The sequence below is a fragment of the Schistocerca gregaria genome, chromosome X (genome assembly GCF_023897955.1).
Source record: "Schistocerca gregaria isolate iqSchGreg1 chromosome X, iqSchGreg1.2, whole genome shotgun sequence".
Taxonomy (NCBI): Eukaryota; Metazoa; Arthropoda; class Insecta; order Orthoptera; family Acrididae; genus Schistocerca; species Schistocerca gregaria.
Window position 1 is genome coordinate 586,433,613 of NC_064931.1, and position 23,628 is coordinate 586,457,240.

At 42.8% G+C, this 23,628-nt stretch overlaps 1 protein-coding gene across 1 annotated transcript in view; it reads right to left on the bottom strand.

Moving 5' to 3' along the window:
• Positions 1-8,122, bottom strand: part of LOC126298230 (cadherin-like and PC-esterase domain-containing protein 1) — a 99,094-nt gene extending 90,972 nt beyond the window's left edge. The window contains exon 1 of the mRNA XM_049989536.1: positions 7,973-8,122. Coding sequence (XP_049845493.1) covers positions 7,973-8,122 — 150 coding nt within the window. The remainder of the gene's footprint in view (positions 1-7,972) is intronic.
• Positions 8,123-23,628: the final 15,506 nt, after the last annotated feature.

A 23,628-nucleotide genomic window follows, 5' to 3' on the forward strand; every position in this document is an offset into this window, starting at 1 on the left:
GTCTAGATATCATAAGATAGTGCAGAGGAGAGACACTCATTTAATCCTAATTCCCTATAAGGGCTTGCCTATTGTTCATAATTAAATATAATTTAGACGGACTGTGCTCTGGATTAAATCCGACTGTGACGAGTCATATAAGGAGTCGCAGTAATCTCTCTCTGTCTCTTTCTCTCCTCTCTCTCTCTCTCTCTCTCTCTCTCTCTCTCTCTCTCCCCCACACACACAAACACACACAATGGCTCATCCAAATTATGACACATTTTATTTAAATACCGAAAATCTCTGTAGTGCTTATGTTCAGATCATGAGAGTAAATACACGGCCTGACACAAAAAGTGAAGCACCCAGGAAGTGTGGAGGAAACGAAATGAAACTTCATGGGTTGAGAGGGTATGTGATTTTATTTCATTGACAGTAAAACAGAGTCAAATTAGCTAAGAATTTGGTAGGATGAACCCACTTATAAGTACTACATTGCATAGAACATTTCATTCCTCACACGCTCTCCACAAGAAAGAAGTTACGTAACAGCACTCTAACAACAGAACTTCCTTGCCGGAATATATACCAGCGAAGGAGACAACGTGAATCGATGTACCATTGTACCATTCCCCTGCAGGCTAACATCTTGCTTTAGGGTCAAACAGCCATGCAGCTGTGCTAGGAGCAGTGGAAACGTCTCAGGGACTATAAGCTGCTGTAGGTGAATCAAACATCCAGCCGTGGGGTATCTCATGCCAGTCATTCCTATGAGTGGAAGTCACTCTGATCCACAATAGGACATTGCCAATTAATGCATCGCTTCTAACCCCGTTTGGAAGATCTCTCAGTCTGTAATGCCTACAGCATACGTCTGGCCATAAAATACATTTCACAGTAATACAGTGGATTTTATATGTGGATCAGAGGGAATCAGCTATTGTAGGTGGAGTCCTGCCTTCTGTTACAAAGGCTTTAGTGGCTGTTTCTTTCTTTTTTACCTACTTATCAGGCAATCACAATTATCTGACGTAGACTTTCAGTCGATTCTTCGTTGGATTTATTTATATTTTAAGATAATCTTTTATCCACTGAAATAGGAATAATTTTTAATTTGTGTGTGTGTGTGTGTGTGTGTGTGTGTGTGTGTGTGTGTGTGTGTGTGTGTTTGTGTATGTGCGTATGTGCACGTCACATTACATTTTAAAACAAGAGCATCCATAAGACCTCGATATCTTACGCCCAAACAATCCTATCAACATCCCTGCAGAAAGTACCAATTACAGGACACCACAGCACACAGATTCATTTGCTATGACCAAAATTTTATTTGATCGAGAATGAGAAAAAAATTAGTCTTCATTACCAGAACAAGTCTCACCACCATAGGCATGACTGTCACTCTCCAGCAGAGAGCAGAACAATGGTCGAGTTCATGACGCGTGGCTCATTTCACCCACGATACCATAACCACAACGACTCCGTAAGTATTCGACATACGAAGTGTTCCAAAAGTTCCTAAGCGTCTCTCTTCCGCTGTATTATCTGGAAAGTCATCGAGGAATTCGATGATTATCAACCACGTGCCTGGTTTCCTAATGCACTCCGTAGGACCAGGAAGAACGTTTTCATACCGAAGAATGGGACATTTTTTAGTTTTTTAAATATCAATAATTTTATTTCAAAAAATTAAAATATCTAGCTGTGAAGAGCGATCAGACTTTTAGTTTGCATGAAACAATAAGTTTACTTTTTTATGTGTTTTATACACAAAACAAGGATCGTGTCGAACATAAATGTGGCAAAAAGAGAAACTCCTACTACCGAATGTAGTTGCTGTTATTATGATGGCTTTTTTACACCCAGAAAATGTACAGCTTCGTCACAGGGCCAAGTAGGTTTAGGCGAACTACGGCAAAACTAAAGACAACACAAATTAACTACAATCTACAATAATTTATCAAGAAAATGTACATGTTACGTGTCTTGAGTGTGAAGGTGATGCGTGGTAAAGTTGTTAAAACTTCATTTACGCTGGTGTAACTTTCAGTACTGGTCTAGTCTGGCCCGCCCGGTTGGCCGCGCGGTCTAACGCACGGCTTTCCAGGCGGGAAGGTGCGCCTGGTCCCCCGGCACGAATCCGCCCGGCGGATTTGTGTCGAGGTCCGGTGAACCAGCCAGCCAGTATGTGGATGGTTTTTACGTGGTTTTCCATCTGCTTCTGCGAATGCAGGCTGGTTCCCCTTGTTCCGCCTCAGTTACACCATATCGGCGATTACTGCGCAAACAAGTTCTCCACGTACGCGTACACCACCATTACTCTACCACGCAAACATAGGGGTTACACTCTTCTGGTGTGAGACGTTCAATTGGCTCTGAGCACTATGGGACTGAACTGCTGTGGTCATCAGTCCCCTAGAACTTAGAACTACTTAAACCTAACTAACCTAAGGACATCACACACATCCATGCCCGAGGCAGGATTCGAACCTGCGACCGTAGCAGTCGCACGGTTCCAGACTGCGCGCCTAGAACCGCGAGACCACCGCGGCCGGCTTGAGACGTTCGCTGGGGAGTCCACGGGGGGCCGAACCGCACAATAACCCTGGGTTCGGTGTGGGGCGGCGGAAGGGTGAAGTGGACCACTGCGGCTGCAGTGGGGACGGATCCTCTCCGTCGTTTCTAGGCCCCCGGTTAACATACAATACTGGTCTAGTCCTAAATCCAATGAATGATGACTAATGTAACTAGCAGAAAAACCTAGTAGTGCTCTTTTGGACCTGGACTGTAGGTAAGGCCGGATGCTGTCATGAGGGTTCTGTGTCGAAACAGTCAAGTAACTGTTAATACACTGAGTGGAGACGTGGGTCCGCTAACAGTCCTGTTCGGCGGATGCATGTTGACTTGGGAACTATTTGCGTGACGTTAGGTGGTAGCATGACGTAGTTCGTGTGGCGTATGCCCTCTATGGCGTTTGACCATAACTACATTGCGACTCTTTGGAGGGTGGCCTTGCAATGGGATGCGCTATTTGTGTATAGCTATGTACTGTATATTCTGAGGACTGAGGACGCAACATTAACCGTTTGAGTGCCAAAAATATAAAAAAAAACCTTTTTTAAATTTTTTTTCACAAAATCGACCTCTATCATTATAGTAAGCTGCACATACAATGAGAAATTGGCAAAAAATAAGAGACAAACCGTTCTCAGCCACCCATCATTTCATCAGATGTATTTGAAAACAATTTCGCAGTTTTCCTAGACACAATCGAACGTCTCTAAACTTCGATGTAACCACAATGTACATACAATTCAAAGATAAAATACAGTGATATCAAACGCAGATACTTCATGCTCAGATGTAGAGAAGTACACAGAAAGACACCTGGGGCCATTTTGAGGAGGATTAGTAAGAGTGATATTAGTCAACAAAGTAGACAAAAATCAGCCTGTCAGACTTCTCGAGTACATTTTCTGTCTGTCTACACTTTTTAACAACATGACTAGTACCAAAAATTGAATACGGACAAATCAGAATCATAATATTGACATATGAAAAGGCAAAAAGGCAGTCCCATTAACAAATTGTCAATATCCAAGCGTTAAATTTTCCTTTGCGGGACTAACTTCTTAAAGATGAGTAAGGGGAGCCGTTTGATATCCAGTAACTTACTTTCGGGCTTCAGTTAGGGTACCGTCACTGGCGTAAATGTAACAAAAGACTTAGTTTCTTTTCGTATAATATACGTTACAGATACTCTTCCTTGAGGAAAGTACTTTTGACAGTGAAACTATAAAAAAACTGTAGAGATTATTCAATGCACAAAGTCAAATAAAAACAACAGGGAGGAGAATTAATAAACATTCGATAGTTTTCAGTTCTATTATGAGGTTCTGGAAATATAAGGATATATGTGTAACAAACAGAAAATAGTCAATCGTACTTGATATCGAAAGAAATTATATAATATCTTCACTCAGAATCTCTCGTTCGAGGCAGAAGGTGTCATTTACACAAGAAATGGAGAAACGTAAAAATGTACTTGTTGAATGTGTACTGATTATTTTTTTTCCGAATCCAAACGGATGAATATGAGAAGTAAGCTAATATTTACACTGTAGCGGTAAATTTATTATTCAGACCATAATGACGACACATCTTCCTTCAGATGTTCATTAACTTCTTTGAAAACTGTTTTCTATTAAGAAATGAGAAGTGGCTATCTATTGTTGATAAGCTACATTCCAGATAATTACAAATGCAAATCCAAATCTATAAACCTCATACTAAAGTCACGGAAAGTACTAACAATTGTGTCAGAATGCTTACTATTCAAACCGAGTTGTTCCCATTGTATGAGCACTGTTTCGAATATCTCGCTTATGCTGCAAGATGCCCTGTTATTGCTGATTTACTTGGTTGATTTAGTCTGATGTGTCGCTTTGTTCCCTTCATCTCTCCTCGACTCAGATACAAGGAACAGCAATGACACACCCGACTAAAACAACTAAGGCAGGGCTCTCCATGGTGTGCCAAACTTCAAGCGTGCAACGTGTATGAGCCGCAGGAGGGCCAAGCCCGGCCTGTCATTCTCTTTTGCTCAGTCCCTCTTGGGATTACCCGAAACAACCCGACATTTCATTTAACATTGCTGCACAGCATTTTTCTGTTGGCACAGCTCTTTTGAGTTCGGCAGAATCGTGGTGTTAGCGCTATTTACTCCTCGCTATTAGTTCGTGCGGTAAAGGACGTTCGCATGTCCAGTGGTTGTATGCACCAGAAGAGGCAGTCTACCGATTGATCGTCACAGTCCTTTAAAATCAATGGGAATAACAGAAGACAGGGATGAGAAGTCTCAATTCGCATAAGTGACGGACACTGCTTATTTGCTATGAAACAGCATTATAGTACCACGCAGAAAGAATTTAAGCCTTTAGATGACAGTGAAAGAGTAAAAAGTTACAGTGATCAACAGACAGGACTCATTATTTAGTACATCAAGAAATTTGCAGGTAAGTATCATTTGAAAAAATTGGTGGTACAAATAGCAAAATTCCTGAAGTTGTTTTCATTATTCCACTGTCAATTGCAATAGTTTTCAACGGCACTGTACGAAAAGAGTATAGAGACTTCACTTATTACTGCAAAGTGCGGTGGTTACGTCAAGGTGCATGCCTGGAACGCTTTTTCGATTTAAATCTCGCTATTGTTGAATTTATGAACGAAAACGAATATTAAAACATCCGGACTGGATTGCAGACTTCTTATTTTAAGTAGACTTGACTGCACTCTACCCTAAGTAAGACATTGCAAGTTAACTTCTTTCTTTTTTGATAGGGATGGATTTAAAAAGAAAATCGCGTTGTGAAAGTGACACATTCTGACAAAGACAATACAGTTTCCTAAGCACATTGGCGTTAAAGAAAGTGCGAGGTTTGAAGAATTAATCGTGGCCTTCCAAGAATTACAACGATAGTTTTGTAAAGGTTTTGAGGACGCTTTCAATGTAACACCTGTGTTCGAGCTGTTTTCGAGACAGTTTGCCGTTTCAATTGAAAGCGCACCTGTGCTTACGTAGATGTAACTGACTTCGGTAATTCCAGTTTTAATTAAAAATCTTTTTACATCAAAACTGTCCAGGATGTCTACATTGCTTTTCGCAGGTAGATTTTCCAATTCTCTATCATGAGGTTGCGTACTGTTACAATATTTCGATCGACATATTTGTGTGAAGGACCTTTCTTGACTATAAAACTAAATAAGCCACGTTTACGTGGCCACTTGAGTGAGAAACTCTGTGGAATTGTCTGCATCTCTCTGTATTCCGACAGTTTGTACCAGATAAAAATTATATTACGTCTTCAGCGGGCCAAAAATGATTAATTAATACTGAAAACTTGTTCTGTTTGTGATCTATGTTGTTGGAGAAATGTGAAATATAAAACCAAGTCATATGAGGTAAGACTGTATTGACATTTAAATGTGGCGTCTTTGTTGTTTTCCAATCTTCCTCCTCCTCTTAGACAGCGCTGCATGACGGTGAGGGAAACGTGAAGCAAGGATGAGCGCTTTGGCACTCGGGCATGGATATGGTCAGAAAGCCGAAATCCTGAACACCCCTGGACTAAGCCAATCAGCTGTCTCGAATATAATTACGATACGAAATTCGGTGAGACCAGTATTGTGGTACAAGCGCCAAGTTACTGGTAAAGCATATTTAAGGGGTCTGTCGAAGTAAATATGTTGGAAAAGATAATTAACAAAGACAGAGGTTTCAATCGGAACGAAGCTTGGAGTGCTGCACCCAGTTCATTAACATCTCGCCGGCCATCATCCAGCAGCGCTTGAAAAGGTGGGGTTATGTGTGTTTCAATAAACATAAGCGACAGTACTGTAAAACAAAAGAACATCAAAGGGCGTGAGATGATAATTAAGTGAAGACCTTAAGCTGTCGACAGGCGTTGATATACATTAACGGTGACAGTTGAAAATGTGTGCTCCGACCAGGACTCGAACCCGCGGTCTCCTGCTTACATGACAGGCGCTTTATCCATCTGAGCCACCGAGGGCACAGCTGACAGTGTGACTGCAAGGATTTATACCTTGCACGCTCCCAGTGAGACCTACATTCCAAACTTAATGTTCCCACACTGCATTCGTAGTGCCCTGCCCATTACACTCATTACTCGCGGCAGACAATCTTACAGAGTCCCGTAAGAGTTCGGGCTATGCGTGTGCATCCAGCACAGAAGAAGAAGGTCAACGGCCGGTCAGCCTTAACTATATGAAGATGGTATCTGTTCTTTCGGACTGGTCCGAATGAGTAGATACCATCTTCATATAGTTAAGGCTAACCGGCCATTGACCTTATTCTTCTGTGCTGTATGCACACGCATTTCCCGAACTCTTATGGGACTCGGTAAGATTGTTCAAATGGTTCAAATGGCTCTAAGCACTATGGGACTTAACATCTGAGGTCATCAGTCCCCTAGACTTAGAATTACTTAAACCTAACTAACCTAAGGACATCACACACATCCATCCCCGAGGCAGGATTCGAACCTGCGATCGTAGCAGCAGCGCGGTTCCGGCCTGAAGCGCCTAGAACCGCTCGGCCACAGCGGCCGGCAACTCGGTAAGATTGTCTGCTGCGAGTAATGAGTGTAATGGGCAGGGGCGTTACGAATGTAGTGTATGGACATTACGTTGGGAATGTGGGTGTCACGGGGAACGTGCAAGGGATAAATCCCTGCACTCGCACTGTCTTCTGCGCCCACGGTGGCTCAGATGGATAGAGTGTATGCCATGTAACAGGAGATCCCCGGTTCGAGTCCTGCTCGGGGAATCATTATCAACTGTTCCCGTTGATGTATATCATCGCCTGTCTACAGCTTAGGGTCTTCATTTAATTATTATTTCATTCTAAGAGAGCTGCATGGTCACCGTTGGTATCTGTTCTTTCGGACATGTCCGAAAGAACAGATACCATCTTCACATCGAAAGGCGTAGTGGGCGTCGTGAGAAGGTCTCAGCAATAAATAGCGGCGCGAGAGCAACAGTAGGTCAAAGTCTGGCTGGGTTCCAGGCAGGGATTACACGTAACGACAGAGCTCAAATGTTCAAATGTGCGTGAAATCTTATGGGACTTAACTGCTAGGGTCATCAGTCCCTAAGCTTACTCACTACTTAATCTAAATTATCCTAAGGACGCACACATACACCTATGACCGAGGGAGGACTCAAATCTCCGCCGGGACCAGCCGCACAGTCGATGACTGCAGCGCCTCGACCGCTCGGCTAATCCCGCGCGGCAACAACACAACTCGTAGCATCTGAAGAATACGACTGGGTCGCTCTCAGAAATATTGTGCGTGAAATTGGAACATCAACAAGGCTGAAGACCCGGAATCACACGAGCCCTGGATCATGAAGAGAAAAGCAAATAGCTCATAATAGTGTTAATGCAGTTTGAAAGAGGTTTGCGCACCTTCTTGTTGTGGAGGCAGCGCCGGAGCTGCGGCAGCGTGAGTCCGCGGTGCACGCAGCCGTAGGGCAGCCAGCGCGCCTCGCTCCATACGCAAGAGGCGCGCGACTCGCAGGCGTCGCACGGCACCACCCAGCGCCCTGTCAAACACATCACCACGTGTGAGCGGTTATATACACAACACCTGAAATACTAACATTCGATAGTGCATCCTACTACTAAGCAACTAACATCCCGAAAGTGATTTTGGTTTTAAGGGCATTAGCTTGTGATCCAAGGAATGTTTCCGAACATAGCGTTTCGTCTCCAAACGATGAAGTCATTACCATAAGCTATAAAGACTCAGATAGTAGTCTCATGCTTAAACAAGATCAGCGAACTAACTGTTTATACACAGTCGTGCAATGGTCTGGACGTGATGTTAGCAGAGTATACGAACGCGACATCTCGCCGACGTGTGTCATCGAACTTGTAGCGGGGAGCTTGTTCAGTGTCAGTCCCCTTTCTTTTCTGTGAAATTCGTTTTCGTATTTCTGAATTTCTATTATCTCTCTGTATTGCCTAGCATAATAAGGATTGGACTTGGTAAAACCATTGTGTCAGAAAATTCGAATTTAGCTCTTTTCTGTTCCTGTTCATGATTCCTTCACTTCCTTAATTAGTCATTTAAATATTCCGCAGATAAGTTGAACCATTCTTTTATCGAAACGATGTGGTGCGAGACAGTTTACGGTACATGTACACTGAGGTGGCAAGAGTAATGGGAGAACTCCTAATATCGTGTCCGACGACCTTTTGCCCAGCTAATGCTGCAACTCGATTTGGTATGGACTCAACAATTCCTTGGAAGTCACCTGCGGAAATATTGAGCCATGCAGCCTCTATAGCCGTCCATAGTTGCTAAAGTGTTAGCGGTGTAGGATTTGCGCACGAAGTGACCTCTCAATCATCTCCTATAAATGTTCGATGGGATTCATGTCGGGCGATCTGTGTGGCCAAATTATTCGCTCGAACTGTCCACTATGTTCTTCAAACCATCCACGAACAATTGACGCCCAGTCACATGTGTGGGAACATGATGTCCATGAATAGCAGACATCAGATGGTATTTCTGAGCGCAGAATATGAATGCGAGGTAGAAATTCGGTGATTTGTGTCTTACGATAGAGATTCAACATACCAAGTACGTCACCGTGGTGTACAACACAACGATGGCCGACTTCCTACTCTTCCCATGCCTCAATATGATTTTTTTGCCGGCAGGGGTGGCCGAGCGGTTCTAGGCGCTACAGTCTGGAACCGCGCGACAGCTACGGTTGCAGGTTCGAATCCTGCCTCGGGCATGGGTGTGTGTGATATCCTTAGGTTAGTTAGGTTTAAGTAGTTGTAAGTTCTAGGGGACTGATGACCTCCGAAATTAAGTCCCATAGTGCTCAAAGCCATTTTTTTGATTTTTTTTCCCGACAGAAGAAAATCGACAGATGTAAAGGTTGTTTCAGGAGCAGCCTAAGGAAGTGTGATACGTCCGTTACTTTCTACAGTATGTACTTTAAATGATCTAGTGGACATCGTCCGATGCTCCATGAGGCTGTTTTAAAGATTATGCAGTTGCCTACAATAAGGTAGCAACGCTAGGCACAAAATAATGTTTTACTTGTGTGATACTGAACCGTACTTTGGCCGCAAAAAGTATTGTAACTTGCGTAACATCGAGCCCGCATCGAACGCTAACATGTGGATACTGTGAATTTTTAGTGGAGCTGTAGGGAAAAATTAATTTATTTCTTGTTTCTTGTGGGCTAGGCTTGATAACAATTAATGGAACCGGAAGCCACGTATTCGATACAAGCGTGCAAAAGCATCGGACTGACTGAGAGGTGAACGCAGATTTTAATGTCAAAACTATTTATTAAAACAACTAAAAAAAGAAACATAATGAAATTTAGGGGATCAGGGCTGTTAGACTGGGCAGAAATTGCACAAATGAGTTCTCTGAAAAACTGGTTTGTCAGCTGATTTTCACCAAAGCCTTGAAGCGGCTATTGGCAGTGCAGAATTGGTGTCGGCGGGTAATGAGCTTAGGCGGCTAGTATCTTATGCTGCTGTTTTGCCCTTCCTTTCTGTGAGCGTGTAGTGTCTCGTGGATGATTGTCAGCTGTCGGTGATTGTTTGGCCTGTACCCTTTGCGCAGGCCGAGAAGATTAACTCCGTCGTCCACTGGCGAGGGCCATACAACCGGCGTGTTCGCCTCAGGTAGTTGTGTTACCAGGGGTCGGTTCTTCGACAGGGATGGAGTTCTGTACGCCGGCGTATAACAGATGGGGCATCTAAGGAATCGGATACGAACTAGATGACAGTTGCCATAAGGATGACTCATTGGCCCCAGGATCAAAATTCGGATCAGTATCGGAACCAGATTACAAAAGCAGGATCAGGGGAGAGACGGAACATTAGTCTCAGAATAAACGGTCGTGAGAACACTTGCATGAAATCCAGCAACGACTGGAACGTGAATCAGAACAACAGGGAGTAGGCTGCTGTCATCACAGTATCAGATGAGCAACTAGGGCAAGTTCAGACCATGTACTGAGCACGAAGACTTGAGGCGAAGTCTCAACATGAAGTCTCTCGAAAGAGTCGTCAAGATGACTCACCCGGCACTCATCACACAACCCCCACTCCCCCGCTCACCAATGTTGATGCCGGTCTCCTCTCTCTTCCAGTGTGCTGAAATTTTGTTGTCGCATCTTGCCAGTGCCAGTCGATATATCAGTTTCACCCAATAGACGATTCCTCGAGTGTTACTTTGATTTGCTTGGGGTCGATAAAAAAATTAATTCACTGATGCCACAAATCCGACTTACGGATTTCATCAGTAACATGTGACGAATTAAATTGGCGGCAGTCTATTCCTGGAGTCTGGTCCAAAGGTTCTCTTGGACTAGTGCTAAGTTCCACGTAAACATCAATAAGTTAGCACCATGTATTCATACCGCAACAGTTTTTTTCGTAAACAGACTTTACAATAAAACATCACTGTAGCAACAACCATTGGCCATGCTTTACTGACACTGCCAACCTACTTCGTGAAGAAAAGTTGTATAGTAAGTCTACATGATCTGCCCAGCTACAGTTCATTTCTTGTCTTTTGGCGTCTCTCTAAAATCCATTTATAGACATGCCTCCCCACACGAGTTTAACGAATATGATGTCACAAAAGCGAAGTATAAATATATATCGTTGTATACATGGAAGAACCCTGGAGATACTAAAAGGTTTCAGATAGATTATATAATGATAAGACAGAGATTTAGGAACCAGGTTTTAAATTGTAAGACATTTCCAGGGGCAGATGTGGACTCTGACCACAATCTATTGGTTATGACCTGTAGATTAAAACTGAAGAAACTGCAAAAAGGTGGGAATTTAAGGAGATGGGACCTGGATAAACTGACTAAACCAGAGGTTGTACAGAGTTTCAGGGAGAGCATAAGGGAACAATTCACAGGAATGAGGGAAAGAAATACAGTAGAAGACGAATGGGTAGCTCTGAGGGATGAAGTAGTGAAGGCAGCAGAGGATCAAGTAGCTAAAAACACGAGGACTAGTAGGAATACTTGGGTAACAGAAGAAATATTGAATTCAATTGATGAAAGGAGAAAATATAAAAAATGCAGTAAATGAAGCAGGCAGAAAGGAATACAAACGTCTCAAAAATGAGATCGACAGGAAGTGCAAAATGGCTAAGCAGGGATGGCTAGAGGACAAATGTAAGGATGTAGAGGCTTATCTCACTAGGGGTAAGATAGAGACTGCCTACAGGAAAATTAAAGAGACCTTGGGAGATAAGAGAACCACTTCTATGAACATCAAGAGCTCAGATGGAAACCCAGTTCTAAGCAAAGAAGGGAAAGCAGAATAGTGGAAGGAGTATATAGAGGGTCTATACAAGGGCGATGTACTTGAGGACAATATTATGGAAAAGGAAAAGGATGAAGATGAAGATGAAATGGGGGATACGATACTGCGTGAAGAGTTTGACAGAGCAGTGAAACACCTGACTCGAAACAAGGCCCCCGCAGTAGGCAACATTCCATTGGAACTACTGACGGCCTTGGGAGAGCCAGTCCTGACAAGACTATACCATCTGGTGAGCAAGATTTATGAAACAGGCTAAATACCCTCAGACTTAAAGAAGAATATAATAATTTCAATCCCAAAGAAAGCAGGTGTTGACAGATGTGAAAATTATCGAACTCTCAGTTTAATAAGCTACCGCTGCAAAATTCTATCACGAATTCTTTACAGACGAATGGAAAAATTGGTAGAAGCCGACCTCGGGGAAGATCAGCTTGGATTCCGTAGAAATGTTGGAACGCGTGAGGCAATACTGACCCTACGACTTATCTTAGAAAACAGATTAAGGGAAGGCAAACCTACGTTTATAGCATTTGTAGACTTAGAGAAAGCTTTTGACAATGTTGACTGGAATACTCTCTTTCAAGTTGTGAAGGTGGAAGGGGTAAAATACAGGGAGAGAAAGGCTATTCACAATCTGTACAGAAACCAGATGGCAGTTATAAGAGTCGAGGGACATGAAAGGGAAGCAGTGGTTGGGAAGGGAGTGAGACAGGGTTGTAACTTCTCCCCTATGTTATTCAATCTGTATATTGACCAAGCAATAATGGAAACAAAAGAAAATTTCGGAGTAGGTATTAAAATCCATGGAGAAGAAACAAAAACTTTGAGGTTCGCCGATGACATTGTAATTCTGTCAGAGACGGCAAAGGACTTGGAAGAGCAGTTGAATGGAATGGACAATGTCTTGAGAGGAGTATATAAGATGAACACCGACAAAAGCAAAACGGGAATAATGGAATGTAGTCGAATGAAATCGAGCTATGCTGCGGGAATTAGATTAGGAAATGAGACGCTTAAAGTAGTAAATGAGTATTGCTATTTGGGGAGCAAAATTACTGATGATGGTCGAAGTAGAGAGGATACGAAATGTAGACTGGCAATGAGAAGGAAAGCGTTTCTGAAGAAGAGAAATTTGATAACATCGAGTATAGATTTATGTGTCAGGAAGTCATATCTGAAAGTATTTGTATGGAGTGTAACCATGTATGGAAGTGAAACATGGACGATAAATAGTTTGGACAAGAAGAGAATAGATGCTTTCGAAATGTGGTGCTACAGAAGAATGCTGAAGATTAGATGGGTAGATCACATAACTAATGAGGAAGTATTGAACAGGATTGGGGAGAAGAGAAGTCTGTGGCACAACTTGACCAGTAGAAGGGTTCGGTTGGTAGGACATGTTCTGAGGCATCAAGGGATCACCAATTTAGTATTGGAGGGCAGCGTGGAGGGTAAAAATCGTAGAAGGAGACCAAGAGATGAATATACTAAGCAGATTCAGAAGGATGTAGGTTGTAGTAGGTACTGGGAGACGAAGAAGCTTGCACAGGATAGAGTAGCATGGAGAGCTGCATCAAACCAGTCTCAGGACTGAAGACCACATCAACAACAAATATATATTTCGTAGAGGAATTACGCTGCCTGAATGGCAGCGTCATTTTAATTTATTTATATTAAAAAGTAAAGCAATTCCTAATATTCCACATAATTTTCGTTTTTAATATTATTACAATTTTCTGCCAAGTACCGAGGGAACATTCAGTTAATATTTTAATTTGTATTAGTTTTAACTTAAAAGAGATTTTCCTTTGTATATTAAACTACTGGGTATGTGTAATACTGAGGGAGCAACGATACTTAACTCTGATATTTTTTCCACAAATGGATCTGCTATACTAACAAAATAAAATGAACGTAATTTTTAGGAAATTTAAAACACCTGCGTATTTATGTGTAAAATGCATCTTCTCAAAATAAGTTTTGTGCTGATTCCAAAGCTGCTCTCATACTATGCGAACCTGTAATATTTGCGAATTAGTGAAGACTTTAATGTGATGGTTAATATTTTCGTAATATTAATTCAGCTACCTGTATTATATCTACCTGTATGAAGTATGACGTACTGTCCTCCAGTATTAGTTGAATTGAAGTTACATTTCAAAATAATAGATTAATTGGTACCAGTGTTAAACCACAGCTCAATTATCATTACCTGATACGGTTTTGTAACTGCCCATTTGAGTAGGTCCCCCATGAAATCTAATATTCCCTTATAATTTTTAGGTTTACAGTTACTCAGTCCATGGTAACAAATCATGGGATGATGAATTTAACTTACTTAAACAATCGAAATATGGCTCTTTTACACGAATCCTAAAATACAATTTCAGAAGGATTGTGCGGTATCTACTAAAGCAACGAGCTGTCAGCAAGGTTGCACTGTTATAAACATGACTTACGCTAAGGTGGTAACAGTCATGGGATATCTCCTAACATCGTGTTGGACCTCAATTTTCCCGGCGTAATGCAGCAGCTCGGTGTGGAATGGGGTCAACAATTTGTTGGAAGTCCCCTTCGGGGTACTGAGCCATGCTGCCTCTATAGCCGCCCACAATTGGGATAGTGTGGCCAGTGTAGGAAAATGACCTCTCGATATGTTCGATGAGATTGACGTCGAGTGATCTGGGTAGCCAAATTATTAGCCCGGATTGTTCAGAATGTTCTTTAAACCAGTCGCGAACAACTGCAGCCATTCATGGATTTCGTGTTCCCAGTGACATGTTTGGGAACATGAAATTCATGAATGGCTGGAGATGGTCTCCAAGTGGTCGAACATAACCATTTCGTCACTTGGACCAGAGGACCCAGTCCATTCCGTATAAACACAGCCCACACCATTATGGAGCCACAAACAGTTTGCATAGTCCCTTGTTGACAACTTGGGTCTATGCTTTTGTGTGGTCTGTGTCACACTCGAACCCTGTCATCAGTACTTACTAACTGAAATCGGGACTCTCTTGACCAGGTCACGCGTTTGCTGTCGTCTAGTTTCCAACCAATATGCTCATGAGTACAGGGGAAACATTGCTAACGATGTCGTGTTGTTAACAAAGGCACTCGAGTCGATTGTCTACTGCCAGACTCCACCCTGCTGCCCTAATGGATGCGTTTGTCGTACGTCCGCCATTAATTTCTGCGGCTATATCCCGCAGTGGTGCTTGTCTGTTAGCACTGACAATTCTACGCAAACGCTGCTGTTACCGATCGTTAAGTGAAGGCCGTCAGCCACTGCGTTGCCCGTGTTGAGAGGTAATGCCTGAAATTTGGTATTCTCGATAGATTTGTGACACTGTGAATATCGGAATACTGAATTCCCTAACGATTACCGAAATGGAACGTCCCATGCGTCCAGCTCCAACTACTTTTCCGTGTTCAAGGTCTGTTAATTTCCGTCGTGCGGTCGTAATCACGTCGGAAATCTTTTCACATGAATGACAGCTCCGCCAGTGCACTGCCATTTTAGACCTTGTGTAAGCGATACTACGGCCATTGTATAATCAGTTTTGGTCTGTTGCTAGGTATCGCCATCGACAATGCATCCCTAATAAATATTTAAATTATATGTGCCTGGGCAGTTCTCTTCATCTTGATTCCGGGACTCAGGATGCCAACTTTTCCTTACACGAGCCCGTTAAACATTCTCACGATCTTGTCCCGCAGGATAACGGCTTGCGGTGTGTAAGCAACAAGCTTTCCCCCTCGAGGAGTCTTCAAGTGACTTCAGGGTCGTTGCACACCTACAGAAAGGCCAGCTTCCCTGTTATATCTCTCACGAACGCGCAGGTTTATAGAAAGAACGTGTTTCCTATCGCAGAATGGTGGCTGACGAAGAGTCCACACGTAATTCATAAGCCTTTCATTGTTAGATAGACTTCGGTTTATTGGGAGAGTTTTAGGAAAGTGTAGCGCGTCTCCAAAGGAGACTGCGTATAGAGCACTTGTGCGACCCATTCTTGTTTACTGCTCGAGTGTTTGTAATCCCCACCAGCCGGCCCGGTTAGCCGTGTGGTTTAACGCACTGCCTTCCGGGAGGGAAGGCGTGCCGGTCACCGGCACGAATCCACCAGGCGGATTAGCGTCGAGGTCCGGTGTGCCGGCCAGTCTGTGGATGGTTCTTAAGGCAGTCTTCCATCTGCCTCGGCGAGTGCGGGCTGGTTCCCCTTATTCCGCCTCAGTTACAATACGTCGGCGATTGCTGCCCAAACACTTTCTCCACTTACGCGTACACCATAATTACTCTACCACGCAAACATTGGAGTTTATCTCGTTTGGTTTTTGAGACGTTTCCCAGGGGGAGGGGGGGGGGGGGGGGCGTCCACTTGGGGCCGAACCGCACAATAACCCTGGGTTCGGTATGGGGAGGTGGTGGGGTGAGGGTGGACTGCTGTAGCCTGTTGTGGGGATATGAACCACTGACGGCTACGGCGGGGACGAAGCCTCTCCGTCGTTTCTAGACCCCCAGTTCCACACAAAACAATACTAGACAATTGCCGCCATGTCTAATTTAAGGAGTTACCAAAGCAATTCGGGAATGTGCGGCTAGATTTATTACCAGTAGACTCGATAGATTCATTCAACTCACTAATGTTTCTATTATGTTTCGGGGGCTCACATGGGAAACTCTAGAGGGAAGACGATGTTATTTTCGCGAAATACTTCTCACAATATTTAGAGAACTTACATCTGTGGTTTACTGCAGAACGTTTATTCTGCCGCCAACAGCCACCAAGTACGCGTTGATGACACTCTTTTAGCTGCAGTATCTCTGAAAAGATAGCTCCAGATCCGAACAATATGACAGACTCGCGGCAGCACGCTGGTCACAATATTTGAGTGATTTCTTCTTGGCTGCTAGCAGAAGCATTATTATCCATAAGAAGGAAAGAACCACCGTCCGGAGTAGCATACTCCAGAAAGAAGATCGTTGGATCTGGATCTTGTGTTATTACTTGCGAACTTCTACTGTGTTAGTTGACGCTCACTTCTAACTGCAATGTTTGACTGCACATTATATTGCGTTATTTGCTTTCTCTAAATGTAAATAGGTTGGATGGAGAGTTCAATACTAATTCACTACTCGTAAGAGAGAAAAGAACCGAAGTTCCTATCGGATGCTCCAACCTCAGACTTCCTTTTACTCAGTCCCGGTGGAAGGATGGAATCGCTCATCTTGTTGTTAGAGGGCAACTCAATAAATGTCCACATGCTCTGCAGCAGTTTTGTTGAAGACAAGTATGTAGATATAATACTGTCTACTACGTTCTGCAGATGGTTTTTGGCTCACTGTGGTTCAGGTACTTTCTGACGCACTTTCATACGGAGTGTTAGCTAGAGGTAACATCGTCTAGCTGTATTTACTCGAGGAAGATCGTGAACTGATATTCTTCAAAAACAAGTCCACATTCCTGTTGTTACACTTTCTAACTCATCAGTTTATCTCAAGCTGCGACTTTTAAGCTTCGATCCAAACAATGGCTAGCATTACACGCAATTAGCTAACCAAAATGTTCAAATGTGTATGAAATCTTATCGGACTTAACTGCTAAGGTCATCAGCCCCTAAGCTTACACACTACTTAACCTCAATTATCCTAAGCACAAACACACACACCCATGCCCGAGGGAGGACTCGAACCTCCGCCGGGACCAGCCGCAAATTAGCTAATCACAGAGATGGGAAATTCCATTCCCTTCACTCGAATAAACTGAATACCTATGTAGTTCCAATACAATAGGTATACTCCATTATCAGTTTAGTTCACGTACCTAGTAGAGCCAATGGCTGCTTTTATTGCACTGTAGCTATAATGAGAGATAATACTTTTCAGCATACTTTCCGGAGTGTGTCCGGAGTGCATCTGATATCTGATTTCATCTGTGAAATTTTCTGCTCTTCACATTAATTTTTCCAAACTTCTTTTCTCTGACAAGAATCTACTATTTCATTCTTCTCGCAGTAGATCTATGAGGCCTGTTTATGATTTTTCTACATCTACATACATACTCCGCAATCCTCCATACGGTGCGTGGCGGAGGGTACCTCGTACCACAACTAGCATCTTCTCTCCCTGTTCCACTCCCAAACAAAACGAGGGAAAAATTACTGCCCATGTGCCTCTGACGAGCCCTAATCTCTCTTATCTTATCTTTGTGGTCTTTCCGCGAAATATAAGTTGGCGGCAGTAAAATTGTATTGCAGTCACCCTCAAATGCTGGTTCTCTAAATTTCCTCAGAAGCGACTCACGAAAAGAACGCCTCCTTCCTCCAGAGACTCCCACCCGAGTTCCTGAAGCATTTCCGTAACATTCGCGTGATGATCAAACCTACCAGTAACAAATCTAGCAGCCCGCCTCTGAATTGCTTCTATGTCCTCCCTCAATCCGACCTAATAGGGATCCCAAACGCTCGAGCAGTGCTTAAGAATAGGTCGTACTAGTGGTTTGTAAGCGGTCTCCTTTACAGATGAACCACATCTTCCCAAAATTCTACCAATGAACAATGAACCAAAGACGGCTATCCACCTTCCCCACAACTGCCATTACATGCTTGCCACACTTCATATCGCTCTGCAATGTTACGCCCAAATATTTAATCGACGTGACTGTGTCAAGCGCTACACTACTAATGGAGTACTGAAACATTACGAGATTCTTTTCCTATTCATCTGCATTAATTTACATTTATCTATATTTAGAGTTAGCTGACATTCTCTACACCAGTAACAAATCCTGTCCAAGCCATCTTGTATCCTCCTACAGACACTCAACGACGACACCTTCCCGTACACCACAGCATCATCAGCAAACAGCAGCATATTACTATCCACCCTATCCAAAAGATCACTTATGTAGACAGAAAACAACAGCGGACCTCCCACACTTCCCTGGGGCACTCCAGATGATACCCTCACCTCCGATGAACACTCACCATCGAGGACAACGTACTGGGTTCTATTACTGAAGTAGTCTTCGAGCCACTCACATATTTGGAAACCAATCCCATATGCTCGTACCTTAGTTAGGAGTCTACAGTGGAGCATCGAGTCAAATGCTTTCCAGAATTCAAGGAATATGGTATCCGTGTGATACCCTTCATCCTAGGTTCGCAAGATATCATGTGAAAAGAGAGCGAGTTGCGTTTCGCAGGAGCGATGCTTTCTAAAGGCGTGCTGATGCATGGATAGCAACTTCTCTGTCTCAAGGAAATATTATTATATTCGAACTGAGAATATGTTCGAGAATCCGGCAACAAACCGATGTTAAGGATATTGGTCTGTAATTTTGAGGATACGTCCTTCTATCCTTATTAAATACAGGCGTCACCTGCGCAATTTTTCCAGTCGCTCGGGACTTTACGTTGGGCAAGAGATTCGCGATAAATGCAAACTAAGTAAGAAGCCAATGCAGTGTGTACTCTTCATATTTCATCCATTCACACACACGAGAGTGAAACTGTGTGTCAAGGAACGTCTTCATGTTCGAGGGACATGAACAGGTCTTCGGACTCTTGTTGCACGTAACGTAGATTTAGATGAAAAGAGACCCCAATAATAGGATACACTGAAAGAACACACCTCACATTGTAGCCATAGGAGTCTCCTCGAGTAATAATGGAAAATTATTTCACACCGAGTTCAGATCTATTGTCCCTTCATACAGTTCAATAAAATAACGTATCCAGATAAAAACTCTCTATAATAATTAACATATATCTATACAAACGCTGTGTTTGCAATATGTTTGGTAAATGAAATTCTTTCGTGAAGAACTGCACATTCCAACATTTAACAATTGTAATTCTATATTTGTTTAAAACTGGACACATGGATGTTTGAAGACTGCTTATGGAGTCACATTGTTCAGTGGTTCTTCCTGTTCTTGGGATTTTCTACATTTGTTCTTCAGTCAGCTTGAATGACTCATTTACTCAGTTCACTGCATCCGAAGAGTCATCATCACTTTATGGAAGTATGTCGATCTCATACGCAAGCTATAACGTTTCTGTCCCATTCTGTGGAACCATCATCGGCGCGTTTTGGAGTAGCGGGCTCTGTAGCAGCGCCATCCACTGGGAAATTTTCCCAGGCGGAGCTCGATAAATTACTGGCTGGCAGGCCAACTGTAACCTGTTACTGTGGACGGGAGCGGGCCCCTGATTTAATGAACCGTGTCCGAGGACGGACCACCGCAGCAGGAAGCTTTCATAGCTGACCGATCTCGACATTTCAAGAAGAATCCTATTGTTCTCCTCTGATAATTATGGCGGAGAACGGTGTTATACTCTACCGGAACAAAAATATACAGCGTCTATTAAATCTGCTAGAACTATTATCGGTAGCAATAGTGGCAGATGAATGAACTTAGAGTTCTGAATAATTGTTGTCTGCGGTTGAATAATGTAAGGCAATAATTTTCAGCTAGATGCGTGATTTCATCTCATCTTTAATTCACGTGATTGGCCAAAAGTAGATACTCTGTGTGTTGTTCCTCTAATATATGAATTAGATATTTCAGCCAGTGATGGCGACACATTTATTTCCGCATGGAATCAGAACGATTTCACGAAGACAGCACATCTGTTCACAGTTACTCTGGATACGCTACTTCTGAATGACAAGTGAAACAGTGTTTGACTCGTTTTTTTACGCCTTGTACACATAACTGCGCGACGTAGGAGAACCGTGATCTCCTTTTTTGCATCAGGAAAACGCGCGACCCCGACCACCAACCAAACAATCGCTACAAAAGAAGCATTAAATTCTGCTGTGACTTCGCAGATAGACTATGTTTAGTGGCTTTATAACCAACTCCTAGTAGAGTCTTGGTCGCAATGGGAGCTGAAAAGGAATAGAGGTATAGAGTTAGTGTTCGGAGCACACGGCTTAGAGCAAGTAATTTGGCAAGTAAGGAACGAAAGTGTTGGGCTATTGCAAGATAACCTTACAGTTTTTGTAGTGGTATTATCTGGAGTAGCTACAAAGAATTCGCACGTTACAGTGTGGTAGTTTGAGTGAACATGAGTGACATTTATTCAGTTGATGTCTTATGGATGATTCACAAACAAAGAATTTAATATCTCATGAAGAGGAACCTAGAGATCTGATATTGAGTCTACAAGATGATGGTGCAAGTTCCCATCGTTACAGATCTTTCCAATAGTAATCATTAACTTCCCTGCTAGTTTTATGTAGACATTATATCACGTCTTTCATGTTCTTGACTTTTTACATCAGTGAGCGTACACAGGGCGTCCCAGGAGTAGTGACCGACATTCAGAGATATGACAGGAATGATCATTTGAGGTAAAAAACCTAGTAAACCTGGGATCTGAATTTCATACCTTACCATCTATGCTCACTTCTTCATCTTCGATGGTGTGAAACAAATCTCTTCTGCTGCAAGGTCTTTGCCTTCCATATTTTGGGAGGATGTAGTATGGACAAAAAAAGCTATAACATTCGTTAAATGTGGGCTCTAAAATGCATATTTTAAGAGCTATGAGCACTTGCTTAATAGAAGACGGACAAGTGCTTATAGCTCCTCAAGTATGCATTTTAGATCCCATGTTTGCTACACTTGTTATGCTTCGAATGTTCGTTACTGTCATATTTCCGAATATCGGCCACTCATCCACGAACACCCTGTACAGTACCACCCAACGAAAGAAAACAATGATTTCTGCGTTTGCTAAGGAACAGCATATCGTGGAGTAATATCTTGTGACGACTTTTCGATCGTAAAATGTGTCCTTACGCTGTGACAAATCCTATGAAACTAGATTCGCTCGGCAGCATTTGGTGAGTAGTTAAATAGAGATTTGAACATCTTCCCCGCTGGAAAATGTCTTTTCCGATATCCGAAAAAAAAACGGGAAAGAGAGTGATGCTGTCAATTTGTGTGCTAACCGCATATGTTATATTAGTGGTGATCAGCTTCAAAGTAGTATTTCAGTCCACACGTATCCACAGCTCAAAATATATCTGCATGTTGTTTTCAGTAAAGTAAAAACATACCCACGAAAATAGAGCAATTTATGAAGGTTCCCTTTAGTTAAAAACGATAAATTATCCAAAATCCTTTTAGTTTCCTAGCTAATGCAGCTTCTTCTTGTCTTCAGAATTTGTGCAATGACCGCTTTACTCGTCTGACACACCCCTTGGACAGGGTGCCGCATCACTATCCAGTAAACGCCATACCATTACGCCATTGCTACAGACGTTTTTCAGCATGTCTATAAATCACTTCTAAAGATGCAACTCTCGTCCAAGGTTGTATGGAACGCAGTGGTACAATATAATGGCAAGAAGCAGAATCATCCGCAAGTGGATGCAACGTAATTTTTCCCGGCCGAGCAGCCATCGACGATGACTCTTAGGAAGCGCAGTGATTTCGGTGAACAGCTCGCCAGGTTGCGTCCCACCTGCATTTGAGAGAGAGAACTCTTTCTGGCACGCGAGGCGCGCGGGACGTTCCTAACAAAGCACCGGTGCGCAGCCGCAGCAAGCGCTGCAGTATTATTCGGCGTTGTTAATCGCAGTCTGTTTGGCTGTAATTGCACCATCCGTCACGGGATTCCCCTCGGCACTTGCAATTACCTCAGACGGCACGCCAAACAAAATTATTTCACGCGATTCATTTTTCAGTTTAATTTAAGAACCCTTCCGGGAGAACGTTTCGTTCAAATGTATCGTTGTAACTTAAACCACATAATGCTCTTCGCGACTTAAACGTCTCCTGTCTTTCATCAGATAAAAATGTTTGGCCGGAACAACGAACAGAAGCAGGGAACTATTCCCATTCGCAGAGGAAAAACCCTCCGTTTCCCGTGCGCCACCGATAAACCCAAGCACCAAGCAAAGTTTCTACATTATACGAGATTAAACCATTACACGATTAAATTTTAATGAAGCATTTGTAACTGTAGTGATATCTGTTACAGTTGTTCAGCTACTTCCCAAACCGTTTTCCACGCAGCCGTCACTGCCAAGGATAATTATTATGCGCCTGTGTTGCTTATACTCATGAGCAACTGAATCAGGCTTACTAAGAGACCGTGCGGTCTCGGACATTCAGTTCGGAATGAGACATTGCAGGCTAGTAGCATACCTCAAGGTAGTCAACCTATAAACGCTGTAAAGCGCACTAGCCAGAAGATTCCAAGCAAGAGCGCTCGAAAGTTTTAAGTGCGGCACACACACCGGTCTGTTTACAGTCTTTGACAGCACAGCGAAAGGCCCCGCCTGTAGCAGACTCGCTTGCCATGCAATTGAGCCCAGGGTCAAGTAACGGTTTATTTCATTTTATTTTAAGTATTTTTCAAAATTGTATCGACTTTTAAATGAAGTTCGTAACTTGAAATATTACTTAGACACCTGGGAAGCTAACGACAGGGCTGTATACTTACATTCTCAACGATTGTTTAAGGTCTTATGTAGGAAATAATAGTTTCTATTCATTATTGACTCTTTCGGAGGACACGCGTAGCCTAAATTACATGCTGAAATCTTTCAGAATGGCAAGAAATCACCGACAGAACAATTAAAGTGATTTTTCCAAAAGTACTCCACTTGCTCAAACTTGTGACGTCTATTTTATAGACAGGTAAAAATTCTAATGAAGCTTATACAAAACTGCGCTTATCTAATTGAAAATAATAGGGAAATAAGTTCCCGTCGAGAC